Below are 20,512 nucleotides of genomic sequence, written 5' to 3'. Positions count from 1 at the left end.
CACCGTCGTAGTGTTCGCAGAAGCGTACACATTTTGACCGCCGTAGTTGTTTACTTCTTTTGAACCGATGTGAAGGATCGGTATCTCTTCTCCGTATTAAAATCTCACTGAAAATTCCACATATCTATCACCGTCGAATTCTCCAAAGATCCGAGGTCGCAGTAGCATTTACTTTCATGTAAATTTTCTTAGTGGGGTTGGATAATGCTGTTAGAAGACGTAATAAAATTCAGGTTGTTTAGAAATAAATAACAAGTGATAGAGGAAGTCTTATGGACGAAATGGCATTTGATTGGTGGAATACAATTCAAGCACGTAAATAATTGCTTGACGTTTATGTAGTGTTATGATTGGATATGTTCTGTTTGGACTTTGAACGTTGTTTTGATAGTACGAGACGGAATGTTAGTTTTTTGGCTTGGTCGTTGTGAGTCAGGCTGGTTGTGAGTAAAGGAGCTGAAGACACGTTTTAACTTAAGAATTGTGCAAAAAAAATTACCACCCAACCTTAATCCCGATAAATCTCGAACTAAAGCGACGAAGCTCTCATGAAGGCCAAAAACCATTACACTCACCAAACGAACACATATTTCTGGTTAATGTCTTTGTGCGCAACTCCCTGATTCCATGACATCATTGTCGAGAAAACGATACCGAAATGCCCTGATTGGCGCGAGATATTAAATGTGATTAGTGTGAGATGCATACCCTAATGCGGCAGCCTGATTGGCGCGAGATGTATACCCTAGTGTAGCGTTCAGATTGTTGCGAGCAACATGTCACTCTACACTGTTATGGAGAGTGACTAAAAATAGTTTCAAGGAAATTTCTAGAATACTTTTAATGGATTTCTCTGTAATTTTTTGTCAGGTTTTGTTGTTATCATGTAATAGTATTGAAATAGTGATGTTGTAAGGTTCTGGAATACTTTGTAAATATATAGATAGGGACTAGGTCGTGCAGTAGTACTGAACAGATGCTGTTGTCGGGAGTGATCAACTATTTGGGAAAGCTATCCCAGAGATCCCACTTACATTTTTAGGCCAATGTTGTGAAATTATACTTTCAACCATCGTGTAATTTTAAAACTTTGGTAAAAGATCATGACAAGGCTCTATTACAATTACTCCATCCAATGTGTTGCAGAAAACAATAATTAAATCTGCTCAATTTGCAGTTTCTTAAACAGTTGTTGAAGGAAGCTTTTAAACGACTGTTTGTAAACGTGAACAACCAGACTGATGGCCAAAGGAAAACATGATTTCAGGCATGCCTTTGTTAGAATATGTTTATTGAAAGTTATCGGTTTTATCGTTCTGAATGAGCAAGTTTTCTTGATAATGCTATGGTGTCTAGAACTCCTAAGTACAAGTTTTAAGATGCAACAGAAATGCTAGGTGGCACGTCTGATGTTCTGTGAGTTAAAAACCTTGTCATTATTAGACTACTTACCCACTGACCAGTAATGCAAGGGCCAAGTATGTAGCAATGTTATTTGTTGCAATTGCAAATCCTAAGCTACAAAATTTAACACGGTAAAAGTAACTAAAGTTCCCGAAAGTTGATTTGTTAAAAGAAAACTGTTATGAGATAATAAGATTCTAGCGCAGCTGTAGACTGATATAGCGATATTTATTCGTGCCTAGTCCACTCTGGGTGTTCTTGAAGCTGACGCTGGCTAATTTCTGAGTCTTCGTCGTATTCTAAAAAAGAATCACGTGTAACGGTGATTAGTAAGAGAAGCAAAACGCACAACATGGGATAAAAGAAATCATCATCATCATTGCTCATACTTGTTAAATTCATGAACCTTGTAGTGACCGTATTCACTGTTTAGTTCTCTCTAACTCAGTCGTTAAGAGTTCGTCTGTGAATTCTGACTTCTGTTTTTTTTTTCTTGGAAGTTTCTTTGTTCCTTTTTTTCTCGCGCTCTTGAATAAGCGATTGACATCTTTACTCGAGTATTTAACAACTATTCGCCGAAGTGGAGGAGACTAATGGCGGATATTCATTAGAATAAAATCTAACCTATAGAGAATGAAATAAACAGTGCAAACACGATAACTGGCAGTACATATGTTTCTTTTTATACGGCAAGATTTTTAACAGTTCAGCAGCTGTTCACCTGATGATGCTGCAGAGAAGAGGTTGAGTCGTTTCAAAGTGTCTGCAATGTCTTCCACCTTTTCTTTCCTTTCTGCGTCAACAGCAGCGTTGTTTGCAAGACAGTAACTTATAAAACTAGGAAAAAAGGAGTTTATGTAAGATTTGCTCACTTAGTAGAGAGCACAGAACCTTCACAGTTTAAAATTGCCAAGGTCCATAGTTACATACATATTCTCAAAGTTGCATCTAGCCCACTCCTTTAATAAAGTTTAATTTTCTAAAAGTACTGCTGAATGTAATCTGCTCCACTCACGTTTTCCAGTTCTCGTCCCGGCAGAGCATGTCCGGGTTCCCTATCAGAATCAAGAGAGCCTGGGCACGAGTTATGGCCACGTTGAATCTCTAAGGAAAAAGGGTGAAATGTTACTTATTAAATATCCCTTACATTTGCTGGAGGGATGTGGGATACCGGAGGAATAGTTCGGGAATATTCCAAAATGATAAACCCTAATCACCCTATGCATAACGAGAAGAGACTGGGAGGGATGAACGTGAAAACGAGGCTAGTTGGGCCTTGTTTGCCTGTGTTAGAATATGGCCGCTCATGACTCTGTAAGTAGCCGTCTTTCTCAGACTCTTACGGAGGAAGATATCCCAGGAGCATCGCTTCAAGGAAGAAATCCGACTGCTCTTAAATCAGATGAACTTCGTTTTTGGTTAAAATGTCGTGGCGATCCAGCAAAGGGGTTAAAAACAAAGGCACAATTGGCGAAAAGGCAAGTACAGTATTTGTTAGTCGTACGTGATACTTCTTAGAATTAAACAGATTTTAATATCGTAAATGAAGATCAAAGGATTTTAGGAATTACTTTTCTAAATGAAATGTTGATGAAGTGATTGATAGTTTTTCTACTTTTCATTTCAAAGAGTTCTTGAATATGGCAACAAACATATGAAACATATGTGTGAACTGCGGTTATGAGACGTATATGAGAACGATCCTTCGCAGTAAAGCACTATTTGAGCAATAGTGAAAATCAGACCTGAAAAAAATTTGATGGCCTGCTCCCAGTTGGCTTGTTAGCTCAATTGGTAGAGCGCTGCACTAGTATCGCAGAGGTCAGTGGTTCGAATCCCGTACAGGCCTGAAATTTTTTTCAGGTCTGATTTTCACTATTGCTCAAATAGTGCTTTACTGCGAAGGATCGTTCTCATATACGTCTCATAACCGCAGTTCACACATATGTTTCATATGTTTGTTGTCGTTTGATTTATCATCTACGGGTTTATGTCGAATTAATTTGATGGCCTGCTCCCAGTTGGCTTGTTAGCTCAATTGGTAGAGCGCTGCACTAGTATCGCAGAGGTCAGTGGTTCGAATCCCGTACAGGCCTGAAATTTTTTTCAGGTCTGATTTTCACTATTGCTCAAATAGTGCTTTACTGCGAAGGATCGTTCTCATATACGTCTCATAACCGCAGTTCACACATATGTTTCATATGTTTGTTGTCGTTTGATTTATCATCTACGGGTTTATGTCGAATTAATTTGATGGCCTGCTCCCAGTTGGCTTGTTAGCTCAATTGGTAGAGCGCTGCACTAGTATCGCAGAGGTCAGTGGTTCGAATCCCGTACAGGCCTGAAATTTTTTTCAGGTCTGATTTTCACTATTGCTCAAATAGTGCTTTACTGCGAAGGATCGTTCTCATATACGTAAGTTCTTGAATATGTTGCGTGTGGTCGTGATAAAGATGTTGTGGATCCCGATAAAAATCTGTTATACAAGCGTCGGAAGGAGAGACAAGAACAACTCGCTCAAAGTGATGCGATGCCTGAGGAAAGAATTGTTAAATTTCCATCAGTTGGATGGTCTACAAATTTGCAACGAATGCCATTATTCACAAGGGCAGAGATGGATTTACATATTTCTAAATCTGGAAAAAACTTGGACAAAAATAAACAGAACCATGCGGTTCCAACAAGCATGAAAAAGGCAAAAACATTTCTTGTTGATGAATATCTGAAGGACTTAACTTGCGCAAGTGACGACCATTATTTCTATTTTAAATGCTTGTGTTACCATAGTTTGAAAAAAAATGAGCCACCCAATAAATTACAAGTTGCACTTTGTTTAGTAACTGGCGCTGTTAAATATGCCTCTTGTACATGTGTAGCAGAAACTGTTGGTTTTTGCAATCATGTGCTGGCTATTATTGGTTTAGAAAATAGTTAACCTGAGAAATATCATCAAGTTTACATTTATTAAATTTGACTGAAATTCTGTATTGTACCTCAGAGCTCTGTCTAACTCAGTGTTAAGTGGAACTGAGAGGGTCCTGAATGTTACATAAAAAGGCACAGACAATCCACATTTAGTTTACTACCCCAAACAAACTGAGGGGCACAACACTATCCCAGAAGTGAAAATTCTTGACTTTGTTGATGGCCCATTCAACATGTATTCTAACAGAAGCAATTTCTTGAGTCTTGATAACATCTTGTGCTGTCATTTGGCTATTGGAGCCTAAAAAGGGGGGAATGTTTAGGGTTATACCCAGTGGGAGTAGGTCTTCAATTGTAAAACCTTTATCGGCCATCACGGTGTCACCATTGTCAAACTCTAACTTCAGGAAACCACTTCGTTCAACAATTTTGCGATCGGAAATGCTTCCACTATATAGCTGACTGATAAAAAGATATAGCTCCACTGGGAGAAATTCCAACAAAGCCTTTTAGAGTTACATGGTTCTTATAGGAGCTGAACAGTTTGGAATTCAACAGAAGGCTGGAAGGCATTTGGCATCCTATTTCTGTACAATCAATTATTACACGGGTGGAAGAGTACTTCTCTTTAAAGCTGTCAGGCATTGTAGCTCTTATGACCTCCCTATTAGGCCATATAGATACTTTACCAAATTTTAAATACATATAATTAATCCAAGAAAGGATTGTACTGCTTACTGTCGATTGTGAAATACCAAACAAGTGTGCTAGATGTTTTTCTGCAAATCCTCTTCTCAGTCTGCACAGAACAAGGAAGAACCCCTCTCTGGGTTCTAAGCTTCTTCGTCTACCTATGTTAGTACATCCCTCTGGTTCCTCGTTTACACCATGGTAAATCTCCTTTTGGACAGTTCTTTCTTTTGATAAACAGTACCTGATGTTTTCTCCTTTCGATCCAGTATTAATAAATTCAAACACAGCATTAAATGTTGCTAAGTTAGGAAATCCCGTATAAAAGGCAATGTCCGCGTCGGTAGTAAAATTGCGTGGTTGAAAAAGGCGGGAAAGTTTAAGACTCAACTGGCGTTTTAATACGTCTATTTCAGCTTTTAAATTCGCATTTTCGAGTTCAAAACCTCGAATACTTTCAAGTTCTTTAACTTCTCCTGTTTGATATCCACACGAATTTAAGCTGCTTTTTACATCATGATAACTAATAGCTGCTGATGAACTACAGGTTTCAAAAGTTGCTTTAGCTGCATTTGCAGTTGTTTGACTTTGACTTTGAGATTGTTGCAACTCCTTGTTTGAAAACCCTGTTATGGAAGAAATATTGCGACATTTAGGAGGTGCTCTCTTTTTCGGAGAACCTGCTTTGGACCACGAAAATCGAGATGGAATTACCCCTGCCTTTACATAAACACGCTAACCTCCAACAGCTTTAACGAAGTCCTCGGGCTTAAAATGACGAGAACAAATCTTCGTGTTTTCGCTGACTCAAACTCTTTTCCTTCGTCTCGACGAATGGCATGGAGCCAACGCTTTTTGAGGATAGTGTCCTCCGGAAATTTAAAGTAAGAAATTTTCTCCCCACTTTCGGTTCTGTACATCTTTTTGGTACAGTTTGGCACACAACAGTTTTGCGGCATTTTCAAAAACTTGCGCTCTTCACGTCAAGCGGCCATTTTTATTTATTTGGCCCAACTAGCCTCGTTTTCAAGCTAAATGCTCCCAGTCTCTTTTCGTTCTGCATAGGGTGTATGGATTGGTCGTGGCAAACGAAGAGTTATCATAATTCTAAACGTGGGTTTAACAAGCCTTTTCTTATTCTTCAAAGGAGGTTTTAACCGTTACAACTATCAAGCCAGTTGACAATTTCTCTCATTTTACAATATACAAAACCTCAGCCCCTGTAGATGAGAGGAAAGTCAGTACGAAAAGATTAAACCGAGATTCTACCTTAGGATTGTTTAGGAATCCGAGGTGGAAGTTCTTGTCCATCTCCAGATATTCTTTCTTGGTGCTTCTAACTGTTGACAAGATGATTATTCTTCTTTCTTGCCCCTGAAACTCTTCCACGCTACCAACTTTGATTTCGCCACCAAAGCGCCTTTTTTCGATCATTTTTTGGATCTTTTGCACCTTACCATGAAATGACAATACCGATTAGAAATAATGATTTATTATCTATTATTTATTTATTTGGTATTCGTAGAAGATAAGATCCACTCCTGTACTTACTTGTCTCTTGTAAGGCGATATCACCCCAATCATCTCAGGTCTCAAGTGCTTTAGTCCTCTGCTCCTCACATTGTCGTCCAACAGTTTCCTCAGGTATCGCTCAATAGTTTCCACCTCAGCCACGTTAAAGAATGAAGGGCTGCTGCCTTCTCTTTCATCCTTACCAAACACCGGATGGAAAATTATCGGGAAGTTCTTATTTGGAAGCTCTTCCCAGCCTATCATCACATTTCTTGGAGAAAACAGGTGAATATTTACTGAACAATAGTCTACATTCCGGTTTGGTTATCGTAGGAAAGTGGCGGAGATAGGGGAAGAGGTTGTCATCAGATGATGAAATTTTATCAGACAACAGCTGAAATAACACCGCATTTATATCATCATCTGCGGACCCAAGATGAGCAGGGACTCCCATAGGCGGATGATGAGTTTGCTGGTCATCACGTTAGGGGAAATCAACGATCTTTGGTCTCACTTATGCCCCTTAAGACTAATATTTATCAATTATCTTTTAGGTGGTGTTTTTGGAGGGTTAAGTAAAGCACAAGTCATGTATAGATTAGAACGCTTTTGAACCTAAGACAACTCTACAACGGGCATCCCCATCCAAATCCTATGAAAGTCTGCCCGTGTTACGTTCATTAATAAGGTATTGCCTGTAATCAGTTACATTTCGATGTAGATATTGTTACAAAAAGCAGCTTTTTTCTCAGTTGCTTGTACGGTTTTGTAAAATCAGGTTTCCTCTTTTTCCAAAAAATGAAAATAATTTTATCACCTGAAATCTCCAGCGCATTCATTCAGCTCGTTTTCATAAAACAGCTGTTTGGGAATCTCGATAATGGCTCTGTGTGAACGGTAATTGTTCACAAGTTTTGTCAACAGATTTGGATTATAATTCCCTCCAGCTCCACGATCGTAGGCGGGACATGAAGTCATCAGCCGTTCCAAGAGAGAAGTTTCTGCGAATACGAGATAAGGGTTAAAAGAGCAAGTGATTGGTTTAGAAGGAGGCTTTTGCCCCTTGTAAGCGGGTAAATAGCAAACCTCTTAGCTGATTATCTCTTTGAAAATGACTGTCTTCAATAAATCGCAAAAGCGAATTCAAAGAGCTCAAAGTCTGACGTAAATCTTTTGTTTGAAAAGTTAACTTTAACCAGAGTTATAGGTGTTCTTGTGATCATAAAGGGCTGTATATAGCGACGGCTGTTTACAGATATTGCCTGTGATTTACTCACCCAGTCCATACTTCTGTGTAATTTGGGATCTGAGGATTGGTCCTAACTGCTTAGGGTCTCCTGCAAGCACCAGCTGACCGCCCCTGGGGTTATAGGGGTCCAGGAGGTCTGCCACAGGGATGATACACTCAGGTTCTGTTGCATGACCCGCCTCGTCTATGAAAATGTGCGTGAAATGATTTCTGGGGAACAGGGCTGACACCAACCTGAGAAAATAATGCAAAAAAGAAGTTTTGGCAGTTAAAATGTTTTTATAGCAAGTTAACACGAGTTTGTTTTTCTTTGTCATACTTATTTCTTACACGTTCTTGTTCGCAAGGGGAGAAAATATGCTCATATTCTTACACAACACCACCCACCTTCCTGCTGTGACTAGCGTGGTAACAATAATGCGATAGTCGCTGACCAATTCCTCTCTAGAAGGGTAATACACTTCATGTAACACAGGGTCAAAATTGACTACTCGTGCGTCCTGAAAAGTGAAATTTGAGTTAAGAAGTTGTATATATTTCTCGGGCTATAATAAATTTAGATGTAGACTTTGCGTAACATTTTCAAATCTAGGGTGGTAATATTTATGGCAGTTGAATGCTGGAAATATCTGTCCAAATGGTACCATAGTACTATATAATAATAAGTGGAAAGAATTAGAGTGTTAACCTTAAGCTTTTGAGGCACAAAGTCCCAGGGCCTTGACGCAGCGTACATCCGGAACATTTTGCCTTTATCTACGTGAGGCAACAGGCGCTCAGCTAATAGGTCAGCAGCGCTGTTTTCTGGCGCACAAGCCAGAATGTAGCTTGAGCCAATCAAAGCGTGCACCTGTAGGTAACGAAAAGAAGAAAGACAGCGAATTATTGGTTTCATTTTTTCGTCCAGTAATAAACTGCCGGAATGCTTTCCATTTGTCCGAACTACCTTGTGGACCCTTCAGTTCTTAAATGGAACGAGTCAGCTCTGACAACCAACAGAACTGCCTCTAACCGAAATTGCCTTTTCCTGTGAGTACAGGATTCAAGCTCCTTTGGGGACTACTTAAAAAATTCGCAGGCGTTTCTGCTGACCATTTCCAGTAACACTTTACATTGGAGACAGGCAACAAAATGTAACTCGCACGCTTGAGGTGGACTTATCCTTTCCATTTATCCCGACCAGCCGGAACCATTTCTATCAGTCAGGCGAGAAATGAAAAAAGGTCCCTAAGGGATCCTTCTCACCTGTTTAATCGCCTCGACCAATGTAACAGTCTTTCCAGTTCCAGGGGGTCCAAACACAAGATATGGTGCAGGGCGTGAAGATCCTGACACAATCTTCTGAACTGCTTGCTCCTGTTCACTGTTTAGATTACGATCGTAGAAGAAACTGAAAACAAGGAGAATCGTCTTTATGTTCGTTTTGTGTATGAGCCAATTAAATGTGAACTTAAAGTGGGAAAATTTACTTTACATGTGTTTGTATTAAGAAAATATCATACCAATGTAGTTAGTGTTAGTTAAAGATTAAGTGTGGTATAAGTAGTTATGTGGACAATGAGAAGCTTAATTTCCCTAAGCCCGCAATGAGTATGAACGCACTGAAAGAAAAAGATGCTCTCTAACACCTGTTCAGTTCTTACAAAGCTAAAGTACTTTCAGATCTGGCACAGTCCTAGCTTGGAAACTTAGTATCTAGAACTGGGAATGAATCTGAAGCGCTGTCGAATCCCGAATTACTCCCAGACTTCTATTTTCTGCATTTTCTATATATACAATTTGCCTGTGTGTTAGTTTTGATACGCTATTTATTTTCTTTGTACTTTAGATTATTGCATAACCACCTATTGTCTATGCTTAGTTAATGTTTATCTACGTTACGGTTTATTTTTGTCGATTACTGTAATTGGTGTGAAAATGTTACGCAATTTATGTCAGTCATTCGCTCATATTACAGGCTTGCGACAATGAGACAACCATTTTTTGATCGCTGTCAAGAGGTCGTGCGCTCCCCTACTCAGTGTAAATTGTTTTGTCTACTCCGCTACCCGCCCTTTTCAAGGACGCTAGGAGCTCTACCAAAGCAAGTTACCTATATTGTTTATGCTGGATTTAGTTTATCGTTTCCTTCATTATTAGTTCAGTTGATTTCAAGAATAGGTCATTGTGCTGTGTCATCGTTTGTAAGTCAATTAATTAGCTTCGTTTCGTTTTCTGTTACCTTCTAGTTCGAACCACACACACATAATTCTACCACATTTGCTATCGCAATCACACCAAGTATTCAGCAACTACCTTATTTATCGCTACCTGGCTACGTTCCATTTTGTATCACATAAAATCAAACACTTGGGATTGTTACACGTGGTGCTTTTGCGTTCGTTTTGGGGCTCTATGTACTAGCTATCCTTCCACTGCGACGCTACCCTGTGATTCTCTCAGGAATTCACACTGTGAGGATCAGCCTCTATCACTAATCATACACAAGTCAAAGGTGATGCGACTGGTACATTTTTTATTTTAACACCTGTCTATTTTGTAATCATATAGGATGAGAATAGATAATGTACGAAGGGCACCTGTTCAGTGAGGGAGCATGACAATACCGAGAATTACCAATAAAGGATAGAGCGCTGATTTTTTTGTACCTATGATTTACAACTCACCTAACTTCTTTATTAATTTCTCCTCTTCGATCGAGACTGTCCACTGTTGGGAAAAGAACATGGCGCATATCTTGCCTGTTCACGGATGCAATCCGCTCGCACGCGCGATGTTCCATCTGTACTGGTAATCGATGGAATGTGAACTGAATGTCAAACTTCTTTCCTTTAATATAAGGCATTCTGAGGAGAAAAACACATGAGGTAATAAAAAAGAACATGCATTACATACGAGATTTAGGAATATATGAGGCGAAAGAAATCTCTTTTTCTCCCTGATTAGATCGTATGTGTCGAGGGCGAGGAATGTTTGGAACAATACACCCCTAGCCCTTAAGTAGCGACCTCCCGTAAACGGCCACCAGTAGGAGTTAAGTCTCTTCTTTCTCATTTACACCAATACCTTCGCAGAAACCTTTTCACCACAGTCCGTAAGTCAGTTCTCTCCCAGTAAGTCGCTGCAGTTTTCAGTCTTGTAAAGTAAATTCGTAAATAACAACCATTTCCAAGCTTCATTGACCAGGCTGATAAAAGCCAAAGCAACTTATGCAAAGCTCTGAGAACAATGATACTTTCTTAAAATGTATTTTGATCAATGCACAACGTACTCGTTCATGTCAAAGCCAAGTTTCACATCCAGCATTTGAACCTTGTGCACGATTCCTTCGTATCGCCGCTGTAATATACCTGGCTCGTAGGCATAGATCTTATCACCGCGTAACACGGACGGGCGATTTTCTGCAAGGCCAGGTACCTGGGAATCACACGCAAAAGCAACAAATAAAACTCAAAATAAAAGAAAACATTCACCATGAAACTGAAATCCTGTTAGTTTATAAATCTGTTCTTATGCATTCTATGCATGCTTTTTCTTCTCTAAAGGAAACTGATTGAAAAATTGAGTGGTCCAATAAAAAATGATGGTAAATTCATCATAGCATTATAAGGGACGTCAACTAAATATCCCGAATCCTGGAAGAGTGAAAATCCTAGACCCCAGGGGTTCTCGAAAGCGATCAGTGAGGCCAAAAGAAAATCAGGCATTGGTGTTATTCTGGAAAAAAACGGCTTTTCGATGTAACATATTTCTTTAAGAGTATCCTCCAACCTCTAAGTTCAGAAAGCGTCTGTCCCCTCTTTCCTGTTGAAAAACAACTCCTTTCATATCATAGTTTCTGATATCCTTCTGCATTTGAAATTCTTCCAAGTGAAGGAGCAGACAGAACTTCTCTTTGTAGTTGTCAAAACTTAAATTCTTCTTCAATCGCTCGCTGAAAACAAGACAAGCATGTGAGCTGCAGATCATACACCCTGCGCCTCTTTTTAATTAAGGCACGAACTAGACTTACCATAGTCCCTCTCCGATCTGATTGTTTTTCATGACCTGGGCTTTTACCTGGGCTTTTACTGTTAAAGGGATTTCATAAACGTCCAGCTTCTCCATAATTAAACCATTTCTCTGCATCCTAAAAAGCAAGGAAGAGTTAAGTAAAAAAAAGTCAGCGAATTTCAATGTTTACATAGTAAAACTGAGCCCATGCGTAAATTCCACCGATTGACTTCGTTTTCTGCATGAAAGTCAATAGGGTTGGAATCCATATCTTGGTTTATGAGCACTCGCGTTATCTGATAAAAACATATAAATTTGGGGAAAGTCTTATGAAAAGTTTTAGAGGTGTATTTCAATAAAAGAAAAAAACACCCTAATGACAAGAGCAAGGAAAATTTGAATGTCAAGAGCTAGACAAAGTAGATTAAAGTTATTTGTAACCTGTCGCCTTGTTAAGAGATGCATTGAACAGAGGGCTCTTGTAACTGAAAGAATCCTTCGTCCTTCGTGCAGCCTTGCGGTTTGCTTTGTTTATGGCAAATGAAAAGTGAAAAATGTGTGTGTGTGTGTGTTTTTTTTTAACTCATGCTAAATTTTTCAATGAATTAAGTATTTTACTTCCTCAGGCATTCAACGCAGACGTATAAAGAAAAAGAACAATAACAGAAACCGATAATTTCAAACAAATGATCAACAGAAATTGCCACACACTACCGTGGAAGGGGTATCCCTCCAAATGTTTTAACATCCCTGGGAATTTCTGGTGCCCGAGGGGGAGGTCGATACTCTGAGGTCTGCTTCAAGTCATCGTACAAGTCACTCACGATACGCACGGAAAAAAACCTCAGGATATGAAACTCCTTCCCGTCTTCAGTTTGAAATGTAAGCACACCAGGAACATACGAATAACCAAACTCCCGGCGACGCTTGCAGCCAATCCTGAACCTTTGCTTACAACCTTTAGAGAATAAAGCCAATTGCTCACGTTACTGTTGAGATATGCATAACCTTACGCAGTACTTTGAGCCCAGAGGTTAAGGAATTTTCACAAGGTGATGAACTGCTCTCATTCGATTGAGTCCAAGGCAGTTGACCATATGCTGTCTAAACACAATAAATCTAATGCTTTTTTATCGCGTCCAATAATCAAATAGAACTACCGTGAATAGAGCAATTAGAATCGCATTAATTTGAACCTTTGTATCAAGTTTACACCCCTAAATACGTTAGGTCTCGCTGAAATAGGACAGTTAGTCTATGGGCGCTGAGATCGGTGTCTTTTTTGAGCATTTAAGCAGCGACTTGAGGACAGTCTTAGACCATCTGAGACAAATGTTCCTCAACTTCTATTGCACACCATCTTAATCATATTAGGAATACTCTTAGCCATCGGAAAGGACAGGATTTACTGACAAATATATACATTCATCAAAGGAACAACTCTCTCTTTACTGCAAACAAATCTTCCTTTTCCAATATTTCTCAAATGTCAAAACAACAATTGATTAAAACTACCTAAGAGTTGTAGAGAGCAGGTCACAATTTACCTGGGTAGAGTTGACCTTCATCAGGCCCAATACTGGATATTTCCGAGTAGTCAAAAAAGTTGACACTCCACAACAAAGTGATATCCTTCAGGGTGATGATCTCCTCACTGCGGTTCTCTATAATCAACACAATCTGCCCGTATTTTCCACTCTCAACTTTCAATTCTATCACACCATGTTCATCTCCAGCTGGATCTGAAGTAACTCTTATCCCATTTTTGTCAAAGACAAGTTCTGGTCTGTGAATAAGACAGGAAAGATTTACTTTTAATTTACCTAGGAATTCTCTAAAAGTTTTTTTCAGGTCTGCTATTTCAGTTTCCTGACAAATATCACCCCTTACTTAAACAACTTTACCAAGAAACATATCAAATTTGATCCTCGCTGTCCTGTAAATCTGTATGACTAGTTAATATCAGCGTGAAAAGGGGGTTGGTCATGACGGGAGAGCAGTTGGGGACACTTACATCCCTTACAAGGAACAGTTGTGGAGGAAACAATTTAAAATTATCTCATAACACGTCCAATTTGTCCCTATACAGGTAAACATTCTAGAAACTAAAACGAACCCTTAATGTTACTACTCTCAAGAAAGCAGCCATTACTTACTCATGCAGCTAGATAGAAATAATGAAGAGAATCAAATCATTGATTCTGTGAGTTTGTAAGCATTGGAATCAGTTTTCCCTGATTCTCTTTAGAAACGGAATACACATTAACAAGAAGCAGAACAATGAAATATCTTTGAAAAGGAAAGCACTTACTTTTTTAGTGATTTTCGAATCGTTACGAGGATATACTGTTGGCGATGTTTCACTCCTTCGATGTGTTTCCTGTAGGCCTCGCCATTTCCAAGATCTTTTTTACAAGTTTGACAATAGTAAGGCCTCAAACTCAGGGAAGAGCGCCGATAACAAAGGTCATCAGGACTATCTCCCTGCTCCTCAGGATCGTCGGTAAGGAGTTGAAGAGCTGCGGCTTCTCCACCGCCAAAGATAACACGATCTTGAAGTTGCTGACAAGCATTTATATGGTAGGTGAGCGTATTCAAAAGTTTGGAGAATGACATACCCAGCGTGTTGTACAAAGGACGAAATTCTCCTTGATAGATTTGCCTCAAATCGTCAACAAACATGTCTTCTTTACGATTGTTGTCTTCCAGAAACTTAACAAACGTTTGGGCAATATTTTTTTCCTGCTCAAGAGTTCTGCTCGATCTAGGGCGACGAAACATACTGGCAAAGGTCTGCAATGGGAATGATCAAAAACGTTTTTAAAACAAAAAAAGCTTTACAGTTGCGATTTACACTAAAAATTTCATGGTCTTTCATCCAAATTAAAGTGAAACAGGAAACATGATATGCACAACACATGTAAGGTGCGAGAAAGAAGAAGGAATGAAAATAGTCACGCAAGGTTCATGATTTGCAAAAGAAATTGCATGAAAAGGTGAAGAGAAACGCATTGCGTGGCATGAGCTGCTTTTAATTCGAAAATGTTTAGTTTTTGCCCTCTTATTTTCTCGCTAAAACTGACTAATTATTCAGCGAAGTCAGGCCGGAAGTAAGACGATTATTGTAATACCCAGAGATCATTTTGTTGGCCTGTACGACTGAAATGAGGCTAACAGAAAGTTATGCCCGTTGATTTAAACTGAGAGTCATCTAAGGTTTGGAGGCTGGTGACATCATATACAAGTACTGTCTGAGAGTTTTGAAAATCCTCAATGTTCAGTTTACTATCGTTTCTCACCGAGGTTCAGAAACCTATGTCATATAGACTATCTCATTTTAGCCATTGTTTAAGAAAACCGCATCCTAAACAATCCTCAGTTTAGGTAAACCTTTAATCCGAACATTCGAATTTGTAACAAGGATCAAGAGGGCCAAAAGGGCCAGAAATATATTATACATCAGCCCTCCTATAAGGGAGAAAGCCCGAGGCTCACTTATTGCGTAAAACAGTTAGGTTAGACCCCGTGTAAATAACCGGCCAAGAGAATGTTGTAATTTGGCAGACTTGATAACAGTCTGCTACAGCTCTTGACACGTCTAAACTCGCCTTTTAAATCCCAAAATGAAAGCAGCGATAGATGAACTCAAATCAAACTGCTCACTAAGAATAATCATGCGGCTCTGTAAGGTTTTGTTATATACCATGAGAAATTTCTCTTTCTCGACCAAAGATCTTCAGTGGGCACAGTCTTAGAAAGTCGACCAAATTCTCCTGCATGACAAAAAAATTATCTACGACCCGGTTGAACGGAAGTGACGAACGTTTGTACCGGGGCTGTGAAATGCCTTACGAAAGCACTTTCAATTTCTTCTGTTCTCTCCACATCGGTAACACTAACAAAGCCCGAAAAAACGTCAATTATTTCATCATTAGTTTACTGCACCCTGATTCAAATCTGTGTAACGCGCTCAAATCGTAGGTATTAAAATTTCTCCGAGATAAAATTCTCGGAAAACTACATCGATGATGTCATTTCTAGGAAAAGAACAAAGTGTCGCGTATCGATCGGCCAATGCACCGGCTTTAGAGCTGAAAATTCAGAGAAGGATTTCTCACGACCGAAGCTTAAACGAAGGCTTACAAAAAACTTAATAATATTACACGCTACGAGCTGAAAAAGGTACCAGTTGAAACTCACTGGAATTCTTATTGAGCATCAAGCCAGTAATACAGGCTTGGGGTCTCACTTATGATTCAAACAAATTAAGAAACATATCTGTATAATAACAGAATTCTTTGCTTTTAGTACTCACCTTTGAGCTATGTATGCCTTCGATTTCTTTCACTGAATATTACGACAGGCAAATACAAATTTATAATGTTTTTCTGCTGAATTGGACGCTTTCTCAGTATCGCTCGGCTATGACGTCAGATTTCCAAGAAAACAGCTCCGACTTGATTATTTTAGATGTCCCGGATACTTACTTGTACGTTTATTAGTTAATTATCGTTGAAGGTGGTTTCGCTGAATTTATTAAAATTTAATGATATGGAACATGAGTTTGCATAAAATTATTCCTGAAACGAAAATGTTTGTCACTTAGCTCGAGGGTAATGCTACCCAGACCTTCCACTTATCTGATGCCATGAGGAAATTAACTCAACTTAAGAAATGAGCTGTAAGCAATGAAGACTTGATGCAGACACAATTAAGTCAAATTTTTGGAGCAAAGAGCTAACAGTTGGAAAAAGCTAAAAGGGACTGAATTTCTCAAGACTCCTTCGAAACCATAGTTTGCCAAGTCAACCAACTCTCCCCGGACAGGAAGCGTTTGAGCGTTGCGTGACATCGAAAGAGCCGAGGCCGAAGAGACTTGGAGCCCTCTCTCACCTTAGAGGGGTGGAGAGTGGAACTGAACCTGGGCCGACAGAGACCTAGTGCCAAGTCCTTCGATGGGTACGAGGTTATTTTCACTTTCCTTTCATACTTCCTTTGCATCATTTATTTTCATTTACTTCCGATGGATACTTTGTATCTGCTGCACAATTGGGACCTTAAGAAACCACGACGGCGACGCCAAGGAAGACTTCGATTAAAAAATTAATTTCTACTCTTATTTAGAATTTCAAAAATGGCTGCAGGAGCTTACTGTCTCATATAGCGCCACAGCTCAACTTCAACATGACGTATAAAGTAGCCGTTGAGTTCCACATGGAAATTAAAATAATTTGCCGTCTCGGTTTCGGTTCGCAGACGACGCAGATTTTGGCGATTTCACGTTGTTGTTTTGCATAGGACGGCTAAGAAATGTGCAAAGTTTCAAAACGCACGTGCTGAGCTATTGTTCTGCCAATTAGATCTCTTGTTTTTCCACGTCCTCGTTGCCGTCGCCGTCGTGGTTTCTTAAGGTCCCTATTTTGAGTAAAAGAGTTCGCGATATAGGGCACGGAGTTGCTTTGTAAACAAGATAACATCGAGTCCAAGACTCTGGTCTGCTACTTAGACTGGAGAGGCATTTTTCATCACGGCTTTGGCTACAAGAGCAGTCGAAATCTTCGAGTGGTCTGCTGGGAGGAAGAAGTGAAAATGCTCTGTTCCGTTCCCAAGGGGTCATTTTTGATTGTGTTCATGGAGATGAGAACATAGAAACAGTTTGACGCTGAAAACTTTCAAAGCGGAGACTTCCTCTTCAAAGATTGGTTTGATGACGAGAAAAACCGAGCCGTAAAGGAAGAGTTGCAGTGGGTTATCTAGATTGAGGAAATGATTTGTGATGCAGTGGATCGCTTAGCTCGGCTCAACAGGGAAGAAATGGGAAAGGCTTTGGAAGTTAGCAATGAAATCCGACCGGACTCATGAATATGATGGCTAAACATTGTAGCAGTGTATTCTGTCAGCCATAGACCACTTTCATAAATGGCTTCCGTATAAATATTCTTTTGCTTAAATTTAAATTAGCCCTACTGGCCTCGCTTGAGATAATGTATTCTTTTGAATTTTGTACTGGAGAAAGAGGCTAGTAGGGCTAATTTAAATTTAAAAAAAAGAATATTAATCCGGCAGCCATTTATGAAAGTGGTCTATAGACAAACGTAATTAAGCCGCGCATAACGTTTCGTTTCTGAAATATACAACACAAATTTAATACGTTTCATTATCTTTTATAAACTGAAGTTCGAAGATTTAAACAGTGAGTGGAAGAAAAATCCTTAGAATTTTGCTGTCTACGCGAATGGCTCGTAAATCATATTGACAAAGTGGGAAGAAGCAGTTTTCTATTCTTTGCTCAAATATTTCATCCTTTGTTTTGAAATTAATATTGGTAATTGAACTGAGTGGAGCGCAATTTGGGCTGAAATCATACGCGTGCTTTCAAAATCACAAGTATGATTTCAGAGCAAAATTGCACGACACGAGGTTCCATTACCACTTTATTACATCCATTTTGAAATGGCCCAAATACAGAACTTGGTCAATTCAAATATTTTATTGATGCAGTACTGAGCCGGTTTTTAGATAAAAAGCGGAACTGGAAATACATTTACATCTTATTTTGTATGCAAAACAGAAAGACTTTGACGTCATGTGTCAAAAACTCGGTCAAGCATAAAATGATGCGATTAAGAGCAAAAAATGGTGTGACTTGTGAATAAATCGAGCTAATCAGATTGCAGGGACCACCAGTGATTTCAAAATGGATGTAATAAAGATGCAAATCGTTTTCAGTTGAGTGCTCCCGGCGAATATCATCAGACACTTTAAGTTCCTAGAAGCTCTCCTGGCCTAAAAACAAAACATAGTCAGCAAAACTTGTATATAATGGTTTTGTTGCTCTTGAAAAAATGAAATAATACCCTGCCTACAATTAGAAAAAAATAAAAACCTATTTTACAAATTACGTATGGTGTGTAACGTTTCAAGATTCCAAAAGGACTGGGGTAACAATTCCTTGAAAATTTGTTTTTTTGAAACTCATTTACATGTGATAATCATCGGAGAAAATGTATTACAAATTATAAATTTATATTGCTATATTTCGCTAGTATTTACAACATTACTTTGCTTGAAAGTCATCGCTAGGATAAGCTAAATTTAAAGTGCCCAGTTCTACAACGCGGTAACGATACAAGTGGTTGGCAAGACGCATTCCGTGGACGTGAAAAGCAGCGCGCTGCGGTGGGACGTTTTCGAACAAGCAGGAAGCGGAGTCACAGGTCTTGCAAAAGGTTTTTGAGCAAACGCTCTGCCTCCCTTCCTCTAAACGAGGTATATAACTCCGTTAGAGTGCTGTATCGTAGCTACAACATGGATAAATTATTCGCATGGTGCGCTTCTTGACGCGCTTCGAGTAGTCGTCGAGATACATCTGGAGGCTATTACTCCACAAAACACGGGCGTATTCTTAAACAGACCTGACCAATTTTAAAAAACGTGATAAATTGCAATGAGGTCTGGCTGAGGGACGCTAGCGCGTTTTAATACCCTCAACAGGTACAGGCGTTAGAAGCTGAGTTATCATCCTCAGCCTGTTGATATTCCATCTGAGGTTGTCACCCAGGGTAACCCCCTATCTTCACCATTTTCCCTCTCCTCAGGATCGTCGGTGAGGAGTCGAAGGGCAGTGGCTACGCCACCACCGAAAGACAATACGATCTTAAAGTTGTTGGCAAGCATTTATATGGTACGTGAATGTATTCAAAAGTTTGAAGGCTCATGGACTTACCCGGCGTGTTGTACACATATCTATTCGCGTCAAATCGTCAACAAACATGTCTTCTTTGCGATTGTTGTCCTCCACAAACTTTTATAACAAACATCTGGGCAATAATTTTTTCCTGCTCAAGAGTTCTGCTCGACCTAAGGCAACGAAAAATACTGAAAAGGGTCTACAATAGGAATGACCAAACATTTTTTAAACAAAAATTCAAAGTGGTTTCATTCTCATTAAAATTCAATGAAGTGGAACCAATAACATTATTTTGGTTATTATGAATCAAGTACGTACTTTAAAAATTCGAAGAACGAGGCATAACACTAAAGACGCTTTTCTTATTCAATGACATGTAAAGGAGTGGCCGGGTATTCTGCAGTTTAGCCAAAAATTCAAAACAAAATTAATGAAATAATTTTCTACTCCTGGAACGAAATGAAGTAGACGGGTATTCTGAAATTGCTCCCGAAGCTGATACATTTTTACCGAGTTCGAAGGTAACGTTTCTCAGTCCTTTCAGTGACCTGATGCCTTGGGAAAATTTGCATTACTCAAGAAATTATCCGTGAGCAGTGAATAATGGTTTTAGAGTTGATAAGAACGACACCCAGTTTTACAGCCAGTAACTGAAAACGTACATTTCTCGGTCAGAGTCAAGTAGCATCTGTGAAGTATGAGACAAGAGTTTAAAAAAGTTACACAGGGCTGGATTTCCTATAAGTCCCCAGAAACCTTTCTTTGAAGTGTCACGCAACCCGTCCGACGAATATGTGTTAAAGCGTTGCGTGACATATCAAAGTAGTTTGCAGAGCAAACTTAAATTTGGGCGAGCGAATACTCAGTGTTTACTTGGTGAAAATTACAGCTACCTTCTTTGATTCTTACAGCAGCGGAAGGCTGGCAAAAGGAAGAAGTTTGCACCAAGGGAGTGAGCAACGGTAAAACTGAGGAATAAGATGGGAGGAGCTTGTCTTTACCCACCCCTCCCTACGCTGTGCACTCCAACTCTAAGTTAAACATGGCCG

The 20,512-nt window shown here is 39.4% G+C and overlaps 1 protein-coding gene and 1 long non-coding RNA gene across 2 annotated transcripts; one reads left to right on the top strand and one right to left on the bottom strand.

Moving 5' to 3' along the window:
* Nucleotides 1-1,270: 1,270 nt before the first annotated feature.
* Nucleotides 1,271-16,243, bottom strand: LOC111330030 (RNA helicase MOV-10). Its single transcript, XM_022934818.2, has 18 exons — nucleotides 16,089-16,243; nucleotides 14,085-14,566; nucleotides 13,321-13,559; nucleotides 12,488-12,731; nucleotides 11,793-11,909; nucleotides 11,552-11,714; nucleotides 11,052-11,197; nucleotides 10,447-10,626; nucleotides 9,026-9,170; nucleotides 8,469-8,630; nucleotides 8,168-8,280; nucleotides 7,809-8,014; nucleotides 7,349-7,532; nucleotides 6,571-6,802; nucleotides 6,289-6,471; nucleotides 2,420-2,508; nucleotides 2,126-2,241; nucleotides 1,271-1,703 (listed from the first exon to the last, which is right to left on the bottom strand). The coding sequence occupies exons 2-18, from the start codon at nucleotides 14,552-14,554 to the stop codon at nucleotides 1,633-1,635; spliced, it is 3,060 nt and encodes a 1,019-aa protein (XP_022790553.2). The 5' UTR covers nucleotides 14,555-14,566; nucleotides 16,089-16,243; the 3' UTR covers nucleotides 1,271-1,632.
* On the top strand, nucleotides 15,667-17,944 carry LOC148733734 (uncharacterized). Its single transcript, XR_015999696.1, has 2 exons — nucleotides 15,667-15,955; nucleotides 16,380-17,944. It is a non-coding gene; the product is annotated as an uncharacterized LOC148733734 (long non-coding RNA).
* Nucleotides 17,945-20,512: the final 2,568 nt, after the last annotated feature.

The sequence above is a fragment of the Stylophora pistillata genome, chromosome 4, assembly GCF_964205215.1.
Source record: "Stylophora pistillata chromosome 4, jaStyPist1.2, whole genome shotgun sequence".
In the NCBI taxonomy this organism is placed as follows: Eukaryota; Metazoa; Cnidaria; class Anthozoa; order Scleractinia; family Pocilloporidae; genus Stylophora; species Stylophora pistillata.
The sequence above is the reverse complement of the archived record's forward strand: the minus strand, read 5'-3'. Positions and strand labels throughout refer to the sequence as shown.